Here is a 19,891-nt window from a genome sequence, read left to right on the forward strand (position 1 = left end):
TTAAATGTTGTTGCCTGTGTGTTGTTCCTTTCTCTAAGAAATGTTAAATGCTTTATGAAATCTGAACATCGTACTGACTGAGCCTTCCTGTGAGGGAGGTACAAATCACCATAACTATAAAATGAAACCTACTCAATCCCTAGCTTTCCTCCAATTCAAACAAACACAACCTGGCCAGGGTGGTGCAGCCAGCTTTGGCTATGAGCTGGCTGCATGACCTGGGGAAATTCCTCTTCTGTTCCCACAAGTGACAGGGCTGGCAGATGACTCCAGGTCTTAACCACATCCCTCCTGACCCGGGGTCATGCTCTCCCCTCGCATCAGCTCCGATTTCACCTCTTCCCTCATCACTGCCATGTCTGTCAGGGAAACTAACTCCTACTCTTCAGCAGACAGCCTGGACCACCACCTGGGTTTCTTCACCTGAGAGCAGCAGTCTTAGGTTTTGTTTCTTGCTGTCAAATGCCGGAACTGCCATTCTTTCTACCACTAAGATAATGTCCCTTCTGAAATGTCAAGTAGGTACTTGCCATAGAATAAAAGTACAGGGTTAGGACCGGACAGGAATTCCAGACCCCAGCAAAGGAGGCCCATGCTCAGTGACTGCACCAACCTGTTGCTGTGTTTTACTGGTGGTAGATCTTAACTAGGAGTTAAGGGCGAAGCTATTTTTGCCAACATTACTTGTAAAGCAGCGGGAGCAAATATAACGGCTGTCGCATGAAGAAAAACAGGTCTAGCTTTTTAGATGCCCGTTTTTTGAGCTTTAATAACCTGCCAGAACAATTTAAGAACCGTCCTAGGAGCTTTTCATACATAATTCCTAATCCTCCCGGAAGCCCTGCCAAAACAAGATGCTGTTCCCACTGTAGGGATGAGGCAGCTGAGCCTCCAGGAGGCGAAGTCATTTCCTAGGACCTATGAACGGCAGAACCAGCACATACAGCACCGGCTAATGCCTAGACTGTGCTTTTCCCTCTGCCATGCAGGATTTAGGCAGAATAGTGGGCGCCCCCAGGCCCATGAGCCTCAGGGCTTGCTCATGCAGAGCGGGCAACCCAAGCTCACCCTAGTGCCCTGCTGGCCAGGCTGACTGCCAGGCCACTCTGTTTGTCCCCTGGCTTTCCTGTGAACCAGTGCAGGTATCTGCACCTCATCTCTCCTTAATCAACATGAGCATCTCCTAGTCAGAAACTCTGCTGCCAACTGGACTAGAACTGTCCAGTTTACTGGGTGGGGGAAGCTCATTTTGGGGGGACACAGTCCAATTTATGACAAATTAGACAAATTCTCATCTAACCTTCCTGGCAAGTGACTGAGACCATGTTTCCTGACCATATCCAAGCCAACTTTCAGAGGTAGACAGGTGGTCCCTTCCTCCCCTCACTCTTACCTGTGAGTACATTTGGGGACCCTGATGCCCATACTCAGCGTCAGGCCTGCTCACGATGCTTACCAGCACCACGACTCCGACCAGCAGACAGCCCGAGAAGCAGGGTAAGCTCTGCACACTAACAACATGTTGACAACAGGCACCTTGCCTCAAAGCATGGGTCGGAGCAGTCTGACACAACATCAGCTTGTATCCTCAGTCTACAGCTAACCACTAACTCACATGGCATCGATGATTCCTAATAAGTTTGGGTCACAGCCCATAAACCTGCCGTTTTCCTGTGACACTCCCTCCCTGCTGCCTCCATGGCTGGTATGACCTGCCCTCGCGAGTGGCAGGTCTGTCGGGACCTGGTCAGTAAGTGGCACTGCCTGCTGAATTGTGTCATGGCAACCCCAGAAGAGTTCAGTGGGCACTGCAGTGAGCAGAGCGCTCCAGCTGGGCGGCTTCAGAGGAAGCCCTGACACGTGGGTCCCTGCCCTGCTGGGAATAGTTCTTCCTTGAGTGCTGGCAGCTTTCACTTGGCTGCAGAATATCTAAGACCCACTTTGCCTTTTCTGGTCATAAACACTTGTAGTGTTGAATCTGAAGTCTTGATTGCTTTATGTTCTTAACCATGCCTTTGAAAAAGCTGAATGTTTCCATAGTGATGCATTCTGTTTGTTTAAATCTTTACATATATGTGGTTCCACCCACGCTCTCCTCAGAGGGATTTAGTTCACAACTGTCTCCTTACCCCCTCCCAGCTTCCCTTTGCAAGGAACCCCAGTATGAGACCCCTGTCAGTTTTTTTTTTTTTTTTTGAGGTTAAAGACTTTATTTTATGCAAAAGGAATGTGCCTGTCAAAGAACTCCATCGTGGAACTTCACTGCATCCTCAGCCCCAGGTATCCAAACCCAGTTTTCCGTAAAAGCCAGGGCATCCCAAGGCCACCCGCCCACCATCCACAAAGGCGTCCAGCCCTCCTCCCAGCTGCCGTGTGGCCTCCACGGCCCAGCGCCAGGGTGGGCAGGGTCCCTCCATCACAGCCGGGGCGACTCCAAGAGCAGAATCCCCCAGCTCAGAGGCCCTGTCAGTTTTGTGCTGCTGGAATCCATTCTTAGATATGATGACTCCTGTGTCTCGGGGTCAGCAGGGAAATTATTTTGATGTTTACTAATGAGGGTGGAACACAGGCTAATGGTGCCTTTTCCAGCTGGCTTAGTACTGCTGTGATAAATCAGAAAAGCCTTCCCCAGCCTGTGACCAGAGCCCCATGCTGGGCTGGGCTTTCAGCTGGGCGCGTAGGAAAACAGGATAAATTAGGTAGTATTTTTGTAGCTAATGTTACCCAAAAGATCGTTTTCTCAGATGAGCCAACTTGGAGATGACCAAGGCATGTGTGACACTGTTATCATTACAGTTATTTGAATGCTATCACTTCCCCTCCATGTAATGGTGATGTCACACTCCCTGGACACCAGGGACAGTCCCTATTCTCATGTGGCCTCCACGAGTGTGGACGTGCTCAGGCAGGATCCTGGCCTCTGACCCTACTAGCTTTTAACTCTGGACACAAAGTCTAGGTTTCTAAAAGGGAAGGAAAGGTGAAAGCCAGGAGGAAGTGTAGAGTATTTACTGGACCTGTTACATACATAATCTGACTTATTCTTAAAAGCAAACCTATGAGGCGGTTGGTTGGTTTTTTAAACAGCTGAGGAAACTGAGGTACCTAGAGGATAGATTAGATCCTGAGACTGGGTGTCCCTGGTGGGCAGGCTCCTGCGTGGTTACTTGTCTGCAGGCATTTAGTGCGATCTCTGCGCCTCCCCCGGCCCTGGCGTAGGGGGGATGGGGGAAGCGACAGCCTGAGTCTCCTGGGGCTGGAGGGACTGTGCTTTTCTCATCCCCTTTAGCAGCCGGCAAAACCTCGGGTCCTTGCCTGGGAGCCTGGAAGCTTCTCCCCAGGGGGCGGGAAGCAGGAGGAAGTGGTGGGCCAGGCGTGGGGCTCTCGAGGGCTGCGTGATCAGGTTGCAGTTAGCCGCCCACTGCAGGAAGGGTGTGGGCGAGCGCTGTGGCCAGCGCCTGCCGCACAGCGGCTGTGATGCTCCAGACGCCCCCGAGAAGGCGAGCGCGAGCCTGCAGGGCAGCATTAGCCGCGGAGACAGGACGGCAGCCTCGCCTTCCCAGGAGGCTGCAGCGGGGAGGCCCTCCCCCGGGCCGCCCTGTCGCTCTGAGGACTGAGTCGGAGCCTCTGCCACCAGGTCCCTCCCTGCCCCCACCCTTGTCTGCATGAGGATGGGACCATCTAGGAAGGGAATCCACACCCTCCAAAAAGCGATTCTGGGTTGCGGGCTGTGTCCTCCCTGCCTAAAGAAAGTTTGTGGGATGGGTGGACGAAGGATGCCGTGAGGGCCTCCCAGACTTGGGCCTGGGGTATTCAGGCTGCTGCCCACCCGGTCGGGACTCAGGAGAGTCCAGGAGAGGAGGAGGGCCCCGCAGAAGTGTCTCCCCCATGCCCCTGTTGGTTAGAGAAAACTTTTCTGTAATGTTTTCTCTGAAAAATATATCAAGGGATTAGCCACTAATTTCTTCCCTGAACCCTGTCTCTGATGTTAGCTGTGAGCCTCTATTCACCCCGTGTGAAGGGGAAAGGAGGACAGTTAGCCTAGAGGCAAAAATCTGGGGAGGACTTCTGAGTGTGTGGCTTCCCACTCGCCCCCCAGTCGGCCCCCTGGAGGGCCTCCCACCCTGGCTCGGAGAGGAGAGCCAGAGAGGAGAGCTGGCGGACTCTCCCCCTGCCTTGCTCTTTGTCTCCACAAGTCCTGTGAGGGTGTAGGCTAGGAGCTGCTCTCCCCGTTGGACAGATGCTCTTCTGAGGGCCACCCAGGGCCATGCCGGCAGAAGCAGCGTGAAGAGCCACAGCAAGTGCCTAGGCCAGTGTTCTTTCCACCGCTCTGAGGTTCCGTGACCTCTTCTGAGATCCCCAGCTGAAGGCAGACTCTGGTGACAAGAGGGAACATGGGCACAGACAGCCCCAGAAGGTCGCTGTGCCTGTTGGGGCAGCCGTCCAGGGACTGGTGTTGGCGATCTCCATGCCGTCCTGGCCGGGTGGCTCGGCCCGTGGCCAGGATCCCTGGCGCAGCTCGAGGGAGCGTCTTCCTGCCGAACATAGAGCAGGCCAAGCTCTGCACCAGCTGCTTGGGGGACTTAGCTGGACAACTTCAGGCAAGACTGGTCAGGCCCCCTTTACTGTCACAGTGCTGCCTGCAAGGGTGGAATTAGGAAAGAGCTTTGACACACCCCCTCTGTCCCAGGCTCCACATCTGGCAGACTTACTGCAGAGCCCCCGTGGGTCTAGCCTCAACCTGAGCCAGGCTGACCTGGCCTTGAGTCCCACTCTGTCCTTCCTAGCTGAGTCACCTTGGACCCGTCTGTCAGCCCCCAAACCTCAGTCTCCTCAGCTGTGAAGTGGACACAGAGGCAGCCACCTCTCTGAGGTCTTGTGAGGGTCGAGCTCATGAATGTGACATGCCTGATGCTAATGTGCCTAGCAATGTAATCGTTTTAAGTAGAACATTCCACATGCCCTGCTAGCCCCAGCCCTAACCCCTCTGCTGGGTGGGCAGTGCCGCTGTAACTGACAGATGGCCCTGTGACCCTACCCTTCCCCTTGCCCGGCTCCCTGGGTGCCTGCACCTCTGTTGTGGGCAGCGAGGGGAGGCCCAGTGGCTGTGGGAGGAAGAGCAATATGGAAATTGTGCACAAGGAGGCTGATCATATTAAGATCCAGCTGCACTTAAGCGTCTCCTGGGAAGCTCTTTACAGCGCACTGAAGAGAGCTCCCAGATGTCAAAGCGGCCTTGCTTCGAGGCCCGGTAGCTCTTAGCGGCCTCGACACATGCTCCCCAGGTAATTGGTCTCCTAATGCACCAGCCCTGGCCGGGTTCCACTGCCTCTTCCCCCTCGGGTCAGTTCATGATGTTCCCCAGCCTGGCAAGCGGGTCACAGACCTGTGTGACACACCCCCACCATTGTTTTCTTGTCCTTGCAGGCCACTTCTAGATTCTGTACAGGATGCCTTGGCCTGGAAGAGTAAACAGGATTGCCAGGCAGTGTTGAATCAGGAATTCTGTTCAAGACCAGGGCTTTTATGTCCACAGTTGTGTGTTAGATGCAGTGGGGAACATATAAAAGGGAGACACGATCCCTCCTATTACAGATAGAAATAAACCAGCATGGTTTTCATTTTCTTCTTCAACATTAGTTTTTATTCCTAACTACAAAAGGGATACGTGTTCTTGGTAAGAAATTTAAAAGAAAGATAAAAGGAAAATCATTTATAGCTTCACACCGGAGATGACAGCTCTTCACATTTTGCAGTGGATTTCTTCTCTACACGTTTGTATACTTCAACAACAACAAAAAAAAGCAAGCAACTTCATACTGAACTCATCAACTTGTAGCCTTTTGCTACTTATTTTTTAAATTGACGCATGACATTAATTGTTGTTCCTTAAGAAGTGGCTGCATAGAATGGTATATAGTTGTATCGTTATGTACCCAGTCCATTGTGTTGGATAATTCAAGCATTGTTCGGGTTGGAGTTGCTTTTGCTATTTGTAACCATTCTGTTGATTTTGGAAATCATGAGAGTGGATGGTGGGGCTGCAGTGTAGCTAGGAGTCCAGGATTTGGCCTCAATCAGACCTCAATTCAAATAATAAAAGAAGAGATAAGTAACATTTTTATAGAGGCTGAATATTGTGCCAGGCACTGTGTTAAGTGCTTTACATACCTTGACTCATGATTTATGAATTCACATAACAGGCCGTGGGCTAGGCATTATTTTTATTCCCACTTTACAATTGATGAAACTGAAGCACCGCCCCTCCACTTTTGCAGCCGTCCTGTGGCTAAACCTTTGTGCACGTGTATGATTGTTTCTTAGAATACATTCCTGAAAGTGGGGTCCTGGCCCAGATTTGGAAGGCTATACGTATTTTTAAGGCCTTGAATACATAATGTGAATGACTTTCCAGAAAGGTTGCCCCAACTTCTCCTCCCACCAGTGTTTGTGTATATTTGAGAAAATCGTGCCATGCTTTGAGCAGCAATAACGTGCCAGGCCAGTGCTCTAGAAAGCTTCTCTCCTTGAAGGAGAGGCTGTGCCTGGCCTAGAGTAAGCGAGCACTCAGTACCTCTTAGCCAGTGTTAGAACTGTTGTCTCATAGTGTGTCGTTTGTTGAGAGAACAAGACGCATACTTGAAGAACCTCAATAACAAGGTGAATGTGGAACAAGGGGTCCTGACAGTGAGTGCCACACGTGTTGGAGGAATATGGGGCGTAATTTGGGGTAGTGGTCATGGAACGCTGCATGGCGGGGGAGGCACTTGGAGAATGGGAAGGAGGACCCTGAAGTAACAGCCTGAAGGCTCATGAGCAGTGGAGCCTAGGTGGCTTGTGTCCAGGGCTTGTGTAGGGAGTGCTGAGCTGGAGGAGAGACAGTGAGAGAAGATGGGCCCAGATCAGACCTGGGAGCCGCCCCAGGCCAAAGGCTCTGATGGTGGGGAGCCTCCGAGGGCTGAGACTTTCAGGAAAATGTACTTATCAGGAGGGAGCGAGGGGATGGGACTCGAGGTGGGGAGACCTGGACGGGAGCCCAGGCAGAGGGATCTACATGTGTGGCCTGGTAGGCACTCTGGGAGCAATGGGGAGAAAAGATGTTGGGTTTCCTGGTGCTGGTAACAACCCTTCTTGCCGCGAGTCCTGAAGCAAAAGCAAAACAGACACAGGGCTCAGCTATGAGGTCAACATGTCTGACAGAGCTGGATGGGAGACCTTGGCTTCTATCCATGACCATGGTCAGACTCTTGATACTCCCTCACCAAGTCTGGGCCCTGAGGCACCCTATTCAAGGAAACAGCACAGCAGGCCCTGTCCCCGCCAGCTGCTGGGAGAGTCACTGCCAGCCCCGCCGCGCCAGCGCGTGGAGAGCCAAGGAGGTGGGCCTCCAGGCCTGCTTCCAGCAGGTGGACGCTGGCCCTTCCCGGTGTCCCTCCCTCCCAGGCGGGGGGCACAGGAGCCGAGCAGCACACTCCCTCTCTGTGGGCGGGCACATCTGCAAGTGGGCAGGAAAGGGACTCGCTGTTCCCCCAGGCCACTGCCTTCTCCAAGCTCCCCTGTCAGAGAAGTCTGTCCTCCCCTCCTGGAGGAGGGACTCAGCGGGCTTGGGAGAACATTTCCAGTATTCTTCCCCCGCCCCCCGGGGCTGGAAGGTTCCTTTCCTGGTTGCAACTAAGGTAAGAGATACTCCCCCTTCCCCGACACGGTCATCCTGCCCCATCCAGAATCCTTTGGAGGAACGGCTGCCAGGAATCAGCCAGGCAGGGGAGTGTCCACGTGTCAGTTTTGGTGCCGTGTAGACCTGGTTCTAGAGCCAGCTCCTCCGCTTACTGCTGTGTGGCCTTTGGCAAATTTCTTGGCCTGAGTTTGTCTGCCAATAAGACTGGGTTGTTGCGAGAATTGAGCGTGACAGTGTAGACCCGTCTCGGTCTGCGTAACTGGCATCATCGAATAATGTAGATGGGGAGGAGGCTCCTCCAACCTGCGGGCTTGGGGCGGATCTCACTGTGATGGAGGTGGCGTGACTTCTGTGTAGACAGGTCTAGGACAAGGCCTTGGGGGAGAGAGGCCCCAGCCTGGCCAAGAGAGACTTGGGAGGCGGCTGTATGGGGCCATTGGGGGAGCAGTGGGAGGGAGTGTGGAAAGGGACCTGATTCTGGGGTGTTCCCATGGAGGGGGGCTTGGGAGGAGGGAAAGGAGACAAGGAGAGAGCCAGAGAGGAAGGAGAAAGGTCTTTCACGACACCCCATTGCCCCCCACCCCAATACAAAGCACTGTATTCTTCCCACTCTCGCCTGGGAGCAACATGGGGTAACAGTTGGCAAGGCTGGTTGTGTCTAAGGTTAAAAGGTGAGTAAGAAGTTGGGCCTCTGAAAGGTGGCCCCTGGATGTTGGGGCAGTAGTGTCCTGGCATCCTGTCTCTGGGCCCTGGGCCAAGCCCTTCTGCACTTGGCCCCAGTTTTCCCATCTGCAGAATACAGGGGTTGCACCAATTTAATTTTTTGTAGCTGTTTTGACCACAGTTCATGGTTAAGAAAAAAAAAGTTTCCACACACATTTAACTAAAACTAAAGCTTAATAGAACAACACTTCATTACACGTCTCTACTCTGATGTTGTCTGTTCTGCGTCATTCAGAACTGCTGGTGACGGCTCCCTAACTGATTGTATGGCCCACTAATGAGTCACACCCCTCGCTCTGAACACTGACCCAGCTCATCTGGAAGTTTCCTTCCTGCGCTGGCAGCTGGCAGTTCTATTCCATTTCCTCTGGCCTCATGACCCCCATCAACCAAGCCTTTGTGGTTTTCTTCTTCGTGTCTTCAAACAGTCATCTCAGATGCGGGAGGGAGCCCCTGGCCTGATGGCACTGCTCCGAGTGCCCTCTCACCTCCGTGGGAGGTCCTGGCGCGCCCACTGTCTGGCTGGGCCCTGCCTGCACTGCATCAAGTGCCGGGACGTCCATGGGTGGGGAGGGCCCTGTGCCATCACCACGGGCAAAAGAGTGGGTTTGGATGTCATCCACACTCCTGTCCCCACCCCACCCGACCGCTGCCTGGGCCAGAGGACACCAGCCTTCTCTCTGGAAAAGTTGTTGGGGGGCTTCCCTGGTGGCGCAGTGGTTAAGAATCCGCCTGCCAATGCAGGGGACACGGGTTCGAGCCCTGGTCCGGGAAGATCCCACATGCCGCGGAGAAACTAAGCCTTTGCGCCACAACTACTGGAGCCCGCGTGCCACAACTACTGAAGCCCACACGCCTAGAGCCCGTGCTCCACAACAAGAGAAGCCACCGCAGTAAGAAGCCCGCGCACCGCAATGAAGAGTAGCCCCCGCTCACCACAACTAGAGAAAGCCCACGCACAGCAATGAAGACCCAACGCAGCCAAAAATAAATAAATAAATACATTTTAAAAAAAGTTGTTGGGAAGTGGAGCCTCCCATTTGGAATTCCAGACTCTTCCTCAGGCACAGCCGCTTCACCGTGTCCCTCCTTTCACTGAACCCCTGTCTGGGCAGGTCCAGGGGGTCACCATCGTGAGAGCTGCTGATGGATGATGAGATGAGCTTTGGCAGTGATAGACCTGGGTTCAAACCTTCACTCTATCTCTGCCTGGCTGTGTGGCCTTGTGAAAGTTCCCTAACATCTCTGAGCCTGTTTCCTCATCTAAAGTTTGGAGATAGCAACACCCATCTTGCAGGATAAACTTAAGGGTGAGATGATAGGTAGGTACCCAGTGATTTGTGTTGGTGCCTGGCCTGAAGAAAACTCATTCCTTGAAATCCTATCCCCTTGGGTGTCCCTGTGAGGGAATGGCTGGAGAAATAGCAGTTGTTGCCGCCTTAAAGAAAGAAAGGGGAGATGCCTTCCATGGGCCAGTTATAGGAGAGCAGTGTTGGAGAGAGGCTGCCTTGAGTGGGCTGTCCTGGGAGTGACCTGCAGCCCCAGCGTGTCCAAAATGTGCAAAGAGACTGGGGTGCAGCAGGCATCTTGTGTCCCCTGGGCAGCTGGAGACAATGTCTGAGGAGGCAGACAGGCAGGGACTGGGGAGAATGGAGTCTCTGGGCCCCCATGGCGGGCCAGGAGCTTTTCACGAGGCTGATGGTGTGTGCCAGTTCAAGGCCAGGCTCACAACACATCACGCAACAGGGCATCGTTTCAACCCTAATTTTTTGGAATACATTTAAAAATTCACCCTCCTGCAGGGCAAATTTTACCCCAGTATGTTCCGTAGAACAATCTGGTTTGATCCTCATAACCGCCACCCTGGGTAAAGGATGGGGCAGGCACAAGGCCTCCGCCTTCACAGGGTAGCAAGAAGAACTTTCTGGCAAGCACTAGAACCAGGGTGCCCAAGCAGGCAGCCTCGATACGCTGTTTGCCTCTTCTCATGCTGTTACCCATTGCCGAGGCTGCGTGAACGTCTTCTTTGTGGGTCGTCTTCAGAACCCACAACACTTTCTTTTTGGTGCCCCCCTCCCATGATGATAATTATTGAAACATCCATATCCGGGCTCAGATCCGAGTTGTTAGGGATCTGAGCCAAGCTGGAGACAGGCACGAGGGCACCTCTATCTTCAGAGACTGCTGTTCCTGGGCAGCTGCTTCCCGAACACAGAAAGCCATTCCTCCCAGGGCTCCTGTGCGCATTGGCTCTTGATAGCTGTAGACGCCGGGGCTCTGACAGCTGAGGCGACTTGCCCAAGGCCACACAGCTCCAATAGCAGAGGCTAGGGGCCCTTTGAAATGCTGCCTTATGCAGCTGGGGCTTGGCACTAACTGGGAAGACCTCTGGCCCCTCACCTCTGTGTTCTCGGCCAGCTCCCGCTGCCCTCTGCTCTGTTTTGCCAATAACCAGGAGACTCTCCTTCCAGGGCGGAGACTGGCACTTTAACTTTGGAACATAAGTTCCTGGGATTTGCTTTGGGGAGCACATGGGGCTGGCTCGTGTTTCAGTAGAGGCGGTGAAATTTCTCAGAATCTGAGGTTGCATGCGCTGCTTTAGGCTTACTAGCTGGGGGGTGTCTCTGGGCCTCAGTTTCCCTGCCTATATGTGAGGGGCAGTGCCAGATGGACCCCTTCTGGAGAACCTGTCCTCAGGCCAGCGAGGCTGGACTAAAAAGTTCAGGACTGGGTTCCATCCTTATTCTGCCACCACCTTGCTGCTTGCTGTGTGACCTTCATCTAGTTCCCTCCCCTCTCTGAGCCCCTGTTCTCCACTCAAAAGACAGCAAAGATATCCCTGCTTTGCTGAGGTCATAGAGGGGAAACTACTTTGCCAAGCTCAAGTGCCACAGATGGTAATTTTATCATTATCCACGTAGTGATCCCCTGGCCAGCAGGGAGAGGCGACACTCAGGCCTGCAAAAAAGCATGCAGGAAGGACTGGGCCACAGACTCTGGGTTGCCAGAGCTGTGCCAGCTAGCAAGCCCTTAGCAGGGAAATGCATTCCCATTACTCACATCAGCAAGCCAGGCCCACAGCCTGGGCATGGTTGTTGGGAGGTTTCCCTGGGCTCTGCCTCCCTCTGGGTCCCCAAGAATCTCCCTGCTCCCCAGTCCAGGATGGTGTTCCCTGGAGCTCATCCTGGGAGTGGGGGGTTGTCAGGGTGCCTCCCCCAGTGGGACGAGCCCTGCCGTGCCAGCTCCAGCAGCCTCCCTGCCAGCAGCTGGTATTCTGTTGCACTGCGTACAGTGAGGCCCAGATTAGACAGTGAGCTCATCGTGACATGAATGGGGCCACCGGGGTGGGGGGTGGGGGGGACTGGAGGCTGAAGATCTGCCTTGAGGGTACCGCTGGGGATCTCCCTGCACCCTCTCCCTTCTCTCTGTCTCTCAGGCTTGCTGTCTCTCCCCGCGCCCGTGCACACACCAACACCCTCTCTTGGAGCTTGCTGGGGATTGTCATGGCAACCGTCCAGCGAAATTATCAAAACACTTTTATGCTCACAGTCGTACCAGACCAAGAGCTCATTCTGAGTGAGGCAGAAGCAGGTGGTTGGATGCTGAAGCCACGGGCTTTGTGCGGAGGGCCCACAGTGGGGAGAGGGCGCAGCAGGAGGGGAGGGTGGGGCCAGGCGGCAGGACCCCTGGGGAGAGGCCTTGGCACTTGTTCCTCCCCGCCCCTTATGCCAAATTCACATTTGTATTCCATCTCCGCACACCTGGATTCACACACACACACACGTAGACAAGTGGTCGCTGAGCCAAATACACCCAGAATACAGATGGATCCAAACAGCAACATCTGGAATAACCATGACCTCATTCAGCACTTGAAGGCCTGAGATCCACTCTGGGGAGACTTCTGGGTGAGCAGGAGGGCACAGCCAGCCGACCCAGGCTTCTAGCTGGCAATAGGTCTGTGCCAGGGCAGCAAAGCAGCCACAGGAAGAGGCCAAGCCCTCTTGTCGGGAAGCAGAAAAGGACCTGTGACCAGAACCACTCTGACCTGGTTCTTCCCACCTTGCTGCACAGCCTCTGTGGCTCACTGCCTCTCTGCATCCCGGAACGGACTCAGCATCCCTTCTCCCTTCTGACCTGGGCCAGGGTACCGCAGGCTCCCTTGGAAACAAAGCCCTGCTAATAGCCGAATAACCGGTGGTTGCTATTTTCAAACCCTGGTTCTGCCCGAAAGCCAAAGTGTGGGTGAGGATGGTGGAGGAGGTGATGGCACAAGCCCCTCCCCAGTCTGCTGCCATCTTCCTGCCCCATCTGCTCCCCCAGCATCTCCCTCCATGGAGGGGAGCCTTCCCCTGCAGCCTTAGCCCGGGCTGCTTGCCACTCTGGCCCAAGAGGAAACATCTGCTTCCTGCAACTGGGTCCCCCCATCTGTACACCCTTCCAAGGATTCTAGAATATTAGAGCTTGAGGGGCCCCCAGCAAATCCGAGTCTAGCCTCCTCACTTCACGGATGGGGAAACTGAGGCTCAGAGATGGGAAGCAATGGGTTCAAGGCCACAGGATATGTGGCTGATGGAGCTGTTGCTGCAACCTGGGTGTCTGAATTCTAGTCCTGTGCTGTTCCCGTCACATCAAAGTGTTGGTGAGATGCACTGTTGCAAACAGTGAGTGCTGATTTCTGAGTCAGGCAGACCTGGCTTGAGTGGCGGCTTCAGCACTTAACACCCAAGGTGACCCCGGTAAGCTGCAAAGCACCCTCAGTCCTCAGCTGTAAAATGGGGTGATAGTAGGGTCCCGCTTAAGGGATGCCATGAGGATGATTTAAGAGAGGCACGTGTAAAGCACTATTGGCACAGAGTAGGTGTTCCACAGATGACGTTCTCTGTCCTCCCTCTGCAGTTCCAGGGCTACAGGCCTGCTGAGAAGAGGGACCATCCTGCATCCCCGGTAATGGCCAGCCCGTGTCCCAGGGTGGCCAGGGGAAGCAACCTAGCCTGTCCTGGAAAGACAGAGTCCACCGGGAAGGCAGGCCACACTGACAAGTACGAGTAAATAAGAAGGCCTTGCAGACAGCGACCGAGGGGGGAACCTTGAGGAGGGTGGCCAGGAAGGCCGCTCTGAGGAAGCAGCAGGGGAGCTGAGACGTCCTCAGTGCAGGGAAACAAATGGCTTGGCCCAGGCCTCACAGTAAGTTCAGGTGGAGCCAGGCTAGGACCTGTCTTTAGACTGCCATTCTAGTCATCTCCCTCCTTCTAGAAACATCCTTCTCTGGGATTCTGACATGTTCGTCTGGTGTCGCTCTTACCCTGTTGGACGTTGCTTCTCTGAGTCCTTGACTGGCTCACACTCCTCCCAGTGTTTGCTGGTCCCAGCCCTTCTCTGTCTGGAAGGTGGGTTTTCACCCGCTCCCCTGTCTACACCCTGACGAGTCCCAAACGGCCACCTACATCCCTCGCCTCTCCTCTAAGTTCCAGTGTCCTGCTCGACCTCTCCACCTGGATGTCTGGTGGTTCTCTTGGTTAGGACAATCTAAGTCGATATAATAGAGACCCCAAATTAGAGTAGCTTAAACATATTCAGTTGGTGGCTCTCTCACAAAATAGCTCCAAGGGAAATGTTTCAGGTTGGTAGAGAGCTCCATCCCACAGGGTCATTTAGGGACCCAGACTGATGACGGCACTGCTGTCTTTAACACGAAACCTCCAGGGCTTCCAGCCAGTGTGAGGGCAAGAACACGGAAATCCCGGGCAGGAATTTCTTCTTAAGTGAGACAGGAGTCTGACTTCTGCTCACTTGCACAGATGAGAGCTTAGACACACAGCCCCACGGAGCTGCAAAGGAAGCTGGGAAGTGGGCCCAACTGGGCGGACAGCTAGCAGTCTCTACCATGCTCCACCCCCTAGAATGGTGAGGCCTTCCCGCCTTGGTGGTGGGGGACCCCCTTCTCTGGGGGCACTCCCTCATCCTGTGTCTCCCTGGCCCCCGGCTTTGCCTTTGGCACATCCCTCCTTGTCTGTGGCTCTCGACCACCACCCAAAAGGGTGTTCAAAGTCTGTCCTCCTTGAGCGCTTATTTAGGCTGGGACAATCATGGGCTTTTGAAGTCTAGCCTTTCAATTTTGTTGATAATAACAATCCCTTCAGAAGCATAGTAGGCTTTGGGTCTTTCTGCTTCTAGTCAGTTCCATGGGCAGTAACCACACCCCAAGTTCCTTTCTTGATGGAGTTACTGTCTGTCTGTGTTGCCCAGCCCACCTCTTTCTCTCCCATTTTTTTAATTTATTTTTTTTGCGGTACGCGGGCCTCTCACTGTTGTGACCTCTCCTGTTGCGGAGCACAGGCTCCAGACGCGCAGGCTCAGCGGCCATGGCTCACGGGCCCAGCCGCTCTGCGGCATGTGGGATCTTCCCGGACTGGGGCACGAACCTGTGTCCCCTGCATCGGCAGGCGGACTCCCAACCGCTGCGCCACCAGGGAAGCCCTTTCTCTCCCATTTTAAATGAAAGTTTAAAAGTCCCTAAGGACATCTGAAATAATAGACTTGGATGACAAGGCTATACCCCTAAGAGAATACTTTGCCACAAGGGTGATTCCTTTGTTTGGCTTATTGTTTGGCCTAATAGACAGGCTTTGAGAAAGGCTCTGAGCGCGTCTGATCTCCTGTTCTTTGGGCAAAACCAGTTGGTTTTTCCAACCCTGAGGACAGTGATTTTCTATGTTACCTCCTTTTCTGTTCATCTCTTCTTGCAAACCAGCCCATCTCTTTCTTGTAGTATCTTTGCTAAAGGCAGCATCGAGCAGCCAACACATGCAAATGTTTTTGGTTCTTTCCAACCATTTCTCTAGAATTAGTGGCTCAAGTAGGCATGTGGTCTGCCTTCCAAATTATCACAGGTAATGTTTTTATTAAACGTTTTGTCACAACATAACAAGGGTCACTGGTTTTCCATTCTCCAGTATGTGTTTCCATGTTGCTCACCACCTGTTGGCCAAGCCAGTGCCACATGTTTTAGGGTTGTTATACATGGAAGCTTTCCATTCCTGGTACCAATTTCTGTATCAGAGTATTGCTAAGCTGCTATTAAAAGGAACTCCCGGGCTTCCCTGGTGGCGCAGTGGTTGAGAGTCCGCTTGCCGATGTAGGGGACACGGTTTCGTGCCCCCGTCCGGGAAGATCCCACATGCCACGGAGCGGCTGGGCCCGTGAGCCATGGCCGCTGGGCCTGCGCGTCCGGAGCCTGTGCTCCGCAACGGGAGAGGCCACAACAGTGAGAGGCCCGCGTACCGCAAAAAAAAAAAAAGTAACTCCCCAATACAGTGGCTTTAGGATTAGAGAAGTGAATTTTTCTTTCACATAATATGGTTCTAATATGATCATTTCAGGCATCACCCTGGTGGGTAGTGGATTTTGATGGGTAACCTGCAGACCCCAACCCCACAATGGCCCTCCCCTCCCCAACCTTCTCTTCCCCACACCCCTCCCCTGTATCAGTGGCACCACCATCTAACATTTGCTGAGGCCAAATACAGAGATGTCGGCCTTGATTTCCACCCCCCTCCCCTCAACACCTCCTCCCGCCATCCAGTCCATCAGCAAGTTCTCTCAGTTCTATCCCCAGACAAATCCCAAATCTGACCACTTCCCTACAGCTCCATTTTCTTCACTCTCATCCAGGTCCTCAGTGTCTTACATCTGTGGGTTATGTAACGATCTTCTATGTGGGATCCCTGCTTCTTCCCCTAGCCTTTCCAGTTACTCTTCACACGGCAGCCAGAGTGGGCTTTTGAAAACGTAGAACGGAGCTCCCCTGCTCAGAATGCTCCAGTGCCTTACCATAGCCCTTAGGACAAAATGCAATCTCCTGACATATACACACTACTATATGTGAAATAGATAACTAATAAGGACCTCCTGTAAAGCACTGGGAACTCTACTCAGTACTCTGTAGTGACCTACATGGGAAAAGAATCTAAAAAAGTGGATATATGTTGATATATCACTGATTCACTTTGCTATACAGCCGAAACTAACACAGCATTGTAAATCAACTATCCTCCAATAAAGATTAAAATAAATAAATAAATTTTTTAAAAAGAAAATGCTAACTCCTTAACATGGCCCTCAAGGCCTTCCGTGAGTGTCCTTACTTCTCATGCCCCTTGCCCCCTCTACTTTAGCCACATGGGTCTTCTTGCTGTTCCTGGAAGAAGCCAAGCTCCTTCCTGCCTCACTGTCTTTACACCGCATTCCCTCAGCCCTAAACATTCTCCCCGCACTGGCCACACACCGGTTCCTTCTTTGTCCTTCACGGGGCAGACAGCTTCAGTGTAGTGTGTAAGCGAGAGGGCTTAGGAGCTAAGTCGCCTGGGTTTGAATCTCAGTTCTGCTGCTTACTAGCTGTGTGACCTTGGGGAAAGGTGCTTAGCTCCTCTGTGCCTTGGTTTTCCTATCTGTAAATGGGGATAGTAAAAGTACTTGTTATCCAGGGCTGCTAAGAGGATTAAATAAAATAGTGAACACATTAAATGAGTTAATGCATAAAAAGTGCTCAGAGCGTGGCATCTATTAAACACTTGGTGGTGCTACAATTGTCCTTCGGGGGGCACCTTAAATATCACCCACTCTGGGGAGCCTTTCCTTGCTCCCTCGCCCCCCCCTCCACCTCTCCATCTGCATCGCTATCACACCACCCACCGTACATTTCTTGTTTAGGTGTTTATTGTCTGTCCCGCCCCCTTACCTAGACCGTCACTTTCATGAGCGCAGGGACTTTCCTGAGCTAGTATACAGTAGGTTCTCAATAAATCTTTGTTGAATGGCTATGGAAGGAATGGAGGCCAAATTCCATGGATTCCCTCCTTTCTCAGCAGCCCTGTGAGCTGGCTGCTGGCACCCTAGGGCTGTGTGTCAGAGCAATGCTCACAGTTTCCTCTTGGGAGTCTGGGAACCCTGAGGCAGGGGACCTGCTCTTGGAAGCCAGCCATGGGGGCACTGGTAGGTATCAACCCCTACCAGGGGACTATGAGAGCATGGACTCTGGAGTGGAGCCCGCTTTTCCCCAGCAGTCTCTAATGGGCTAATTACTTATCCTCTCTGTGCCCCCACTTTCTCATATGTAAAACTGGGAAAATACGAATTACCTCACAGGGCTGTTAGGAAGATGAAGTAGGATAATATATGTAAAACACAGCTCACTGCCTAGCTTGGAGTAAAGCTCTCCAGATGGTTAGTTATCATTATTGTTGTTGTTAGTGCCATATCTAAGTGTCATTTTTCTGACCACGAATGGGGGTGCGCGAGGGACTTGGGGGGTGCGGGTAGTGAGGAGACAAACATAGAGAAGACAGGGAAGAGAAGTGGACTGGAAAAATCGGGTGTGTTTGTATTCGTGCCCGCGTGTGTGTGCGTGTGTGTGTTTGGGGAGGGAGGTGGCATGGATCCAGAGGACATCCAGTCCTCCTCGGAACTCAGTTTTGGGGAGCCCGGGTGGCCTGGCTCTCCCTGCAGCAAGGAGACTGGGGGCTGCCCCCGCCCCGCGCGCTCAGCGCAGAACCCGCGCGGCCAAATAACCAAGCGCCTGGATTGTGCGCCTCTGGGATTAGGAGGCTGGAGAGGCGGACGTGCGCCCCCGCGGCCGCCGCGGTTGGTCCAGACTTGGGGATCCCAGGGCGGGCAGGACCCGTGCTCCGGGGCCACCCTGCGCCCCTGCTCCGCAGCGTTCTCCGGAGCCTCGGATGCTCCCGGAACCCGCGCGGGCGGGGCCTGCCTTCCGGAGCCGGGCTGGCGGACGGCGCTAGGGAAAGAGCCGCGACTTTCCCAGAGTGGCGGGGCGACGTCAGGCGGAAGGGCGCGGGGCGCGCACGCTTTAAAAGGCATTCGCTGTCATCCGAGCTCGCAGCCGTGGGGGCAGGAGCCGGCTATATAAGCGGCGAGCCGGGCCGCCGCGGGGCAGACGGCGACAGCAGCGGCGGCGAGCGCCTCGGAGCGCAGCGGAGCAGCGCCCCCGTAGCCCCGCACCCCTCGACGGGTCCCCCTGCCCTCCCGAGGAGCGCCGACCCGGGCCCGCGAGGGCCGCCGCCACCCCGCAGCAGATTTGGATCCCCCGCCCGGCGAGCCCCAGGCTGCTGCCTCCCGGGGGGCCCCGGCGCAGCGGCCGCCCCCGGAGAGCCCCGCCGCCCCGCCGTCCGGCCCCGAAGACGCCGGCAGCGCCATGGCGGCCGCCAAGCCCGGCGAGCTGATGGGCATCTGCTCCAGCTACCAGGCAGTGATGCCGCACTTCGTGTGCCTGGCCGACGAGTTCCCACAGCCCGTGCGGCCCGCCAAGCTGTCCAAGGGCAAGGGCCGGCTGCGGCGGCCGCGCCAGTCCCGCTTCAAGACGCAGCCGGTGACCTTCGACGAGATCCAGGAGGTGGAGGAAGAGGGCGTGTCCCCCATGGAGGAAGAGAAGGCCAAGAAGTCGTTCCTGCAGAGCCTGGAGTGCCTGCGCCGCAGCACGCAGAGCCTGTCGCTGCAGAGGGAGCAGCTCGGCAGCTGCAAACTGAGGAACAGCCTGGACTCCAGCGACTCCGACTCGGCCCTGTGAGGGGCGCCGCCCGCAGCCGGGACTCGCGCGCCTCGGCGGCCCGCCGGGGACAGATGTGCGAACCCCTAGGGGCCCCGCCCCCCGGGGTCCCCCCGAGAACCGGGGGCCGCCGCCCCTCGAGCGCTTGCACCCTCACCCGGCTACGAACTGGTCGGGGCTCCCCGAGCTGCGCTCGCCCTGGGCGGGAGCGCGCGCCGGGGCGCCAGGGAGGGGGCCCGCTTTCTCTGCCCTTGTAAATGTTTATTTTTTAACTCCTCCCAGTACGAACTCTGCTGTGAGTGTGTGCGGGGAGGCGCACCCTCGCCGAGTCGCCCCGGATCACCAGGGCTTCCCGGAGAGCCGCTCCATGCCCTTGTCCGATGGTTTGCAACTCCGATTTTGCACATGGCTCCACCGTGCCCCCCAGCGCACACCCGTTCACACTCACTCCCACACACTCTCGCTGAACACTTTTATAATTGTTAGGCGCGGCCGATGGGACTTGGGGTGCAGCGCAGCTGCTGCTGTGGCCGGAGGATTGATATTTATTTTTGCATTGCGATGGCTGACGGCGTTTATTTAACGCTCTTTTTACCTGGATATGTCTGTGAGACTCCCGAACGGAGACAAATAAAGTCAATATATTTGCACACTGCATTTCTCAAGGCTCTTGACTTCTTGAACCTTGAGGGCCCAGGCTCCCAAGACTGGGGGAGAAGTGGGGAGGATTCGCTTTAACGGGGGCCGGGAATCCCCGGGTGGAGGCAACTCCACAAGCTTCGGTCACCGGAACGACGTCGCGTCCTCGGTGCCCGGGTGCATTACCCGCCTCCCCGGTGGATCCACCCGGCCCAGAGCTCTCCTGCCTCCCGGGTCTGTTCCCCATCGCCGGTGTCCAGGGTGGGGTGGAGCAGCTAGGGAGGCGAAGG

General features: G+C 54.7%; 1 protein-coding gene across 1 annotated transcript; it reads left to right on the forward strand.

Moving 5' to 3' along the window:
* The first annotated feature begins 18,335 nt into the window (after positions 1 to 18,335).
* On the forward strand, positions 18,336 to 19,619 carry LOC309964775 (uncharacterized protein C11orf96 homolog). The gene has a single exon (XM_082843934.1). It carries the CDS (start codon positions 18,612 to 18,614, stop codon positions 18,981 to 18,983), a length of 372 nt encoding a protein of 123 aa, XP_082700060.1. The 5' UTR covers positions 18,336 to 18,611; the 3' UTR covers positions 18,984 to 19,619.
* The last annotated feature ends 272 nt before the right edge of the window (positions 19,620 to 19,891 follow it).

The sequence above is a fragment of the Leucopleurus acutus genome, assembly GCF_964270905.1.
Source record: "Leucopleurus acutus genome assembly, chromosome: 8".
Taxonomy (NCBI): Eukaryota; Metazoa; Chordata; class Mammalia; order Artiodactyla; family Delphinidae; genus Leucopleurus; species Leucopleurus acutus.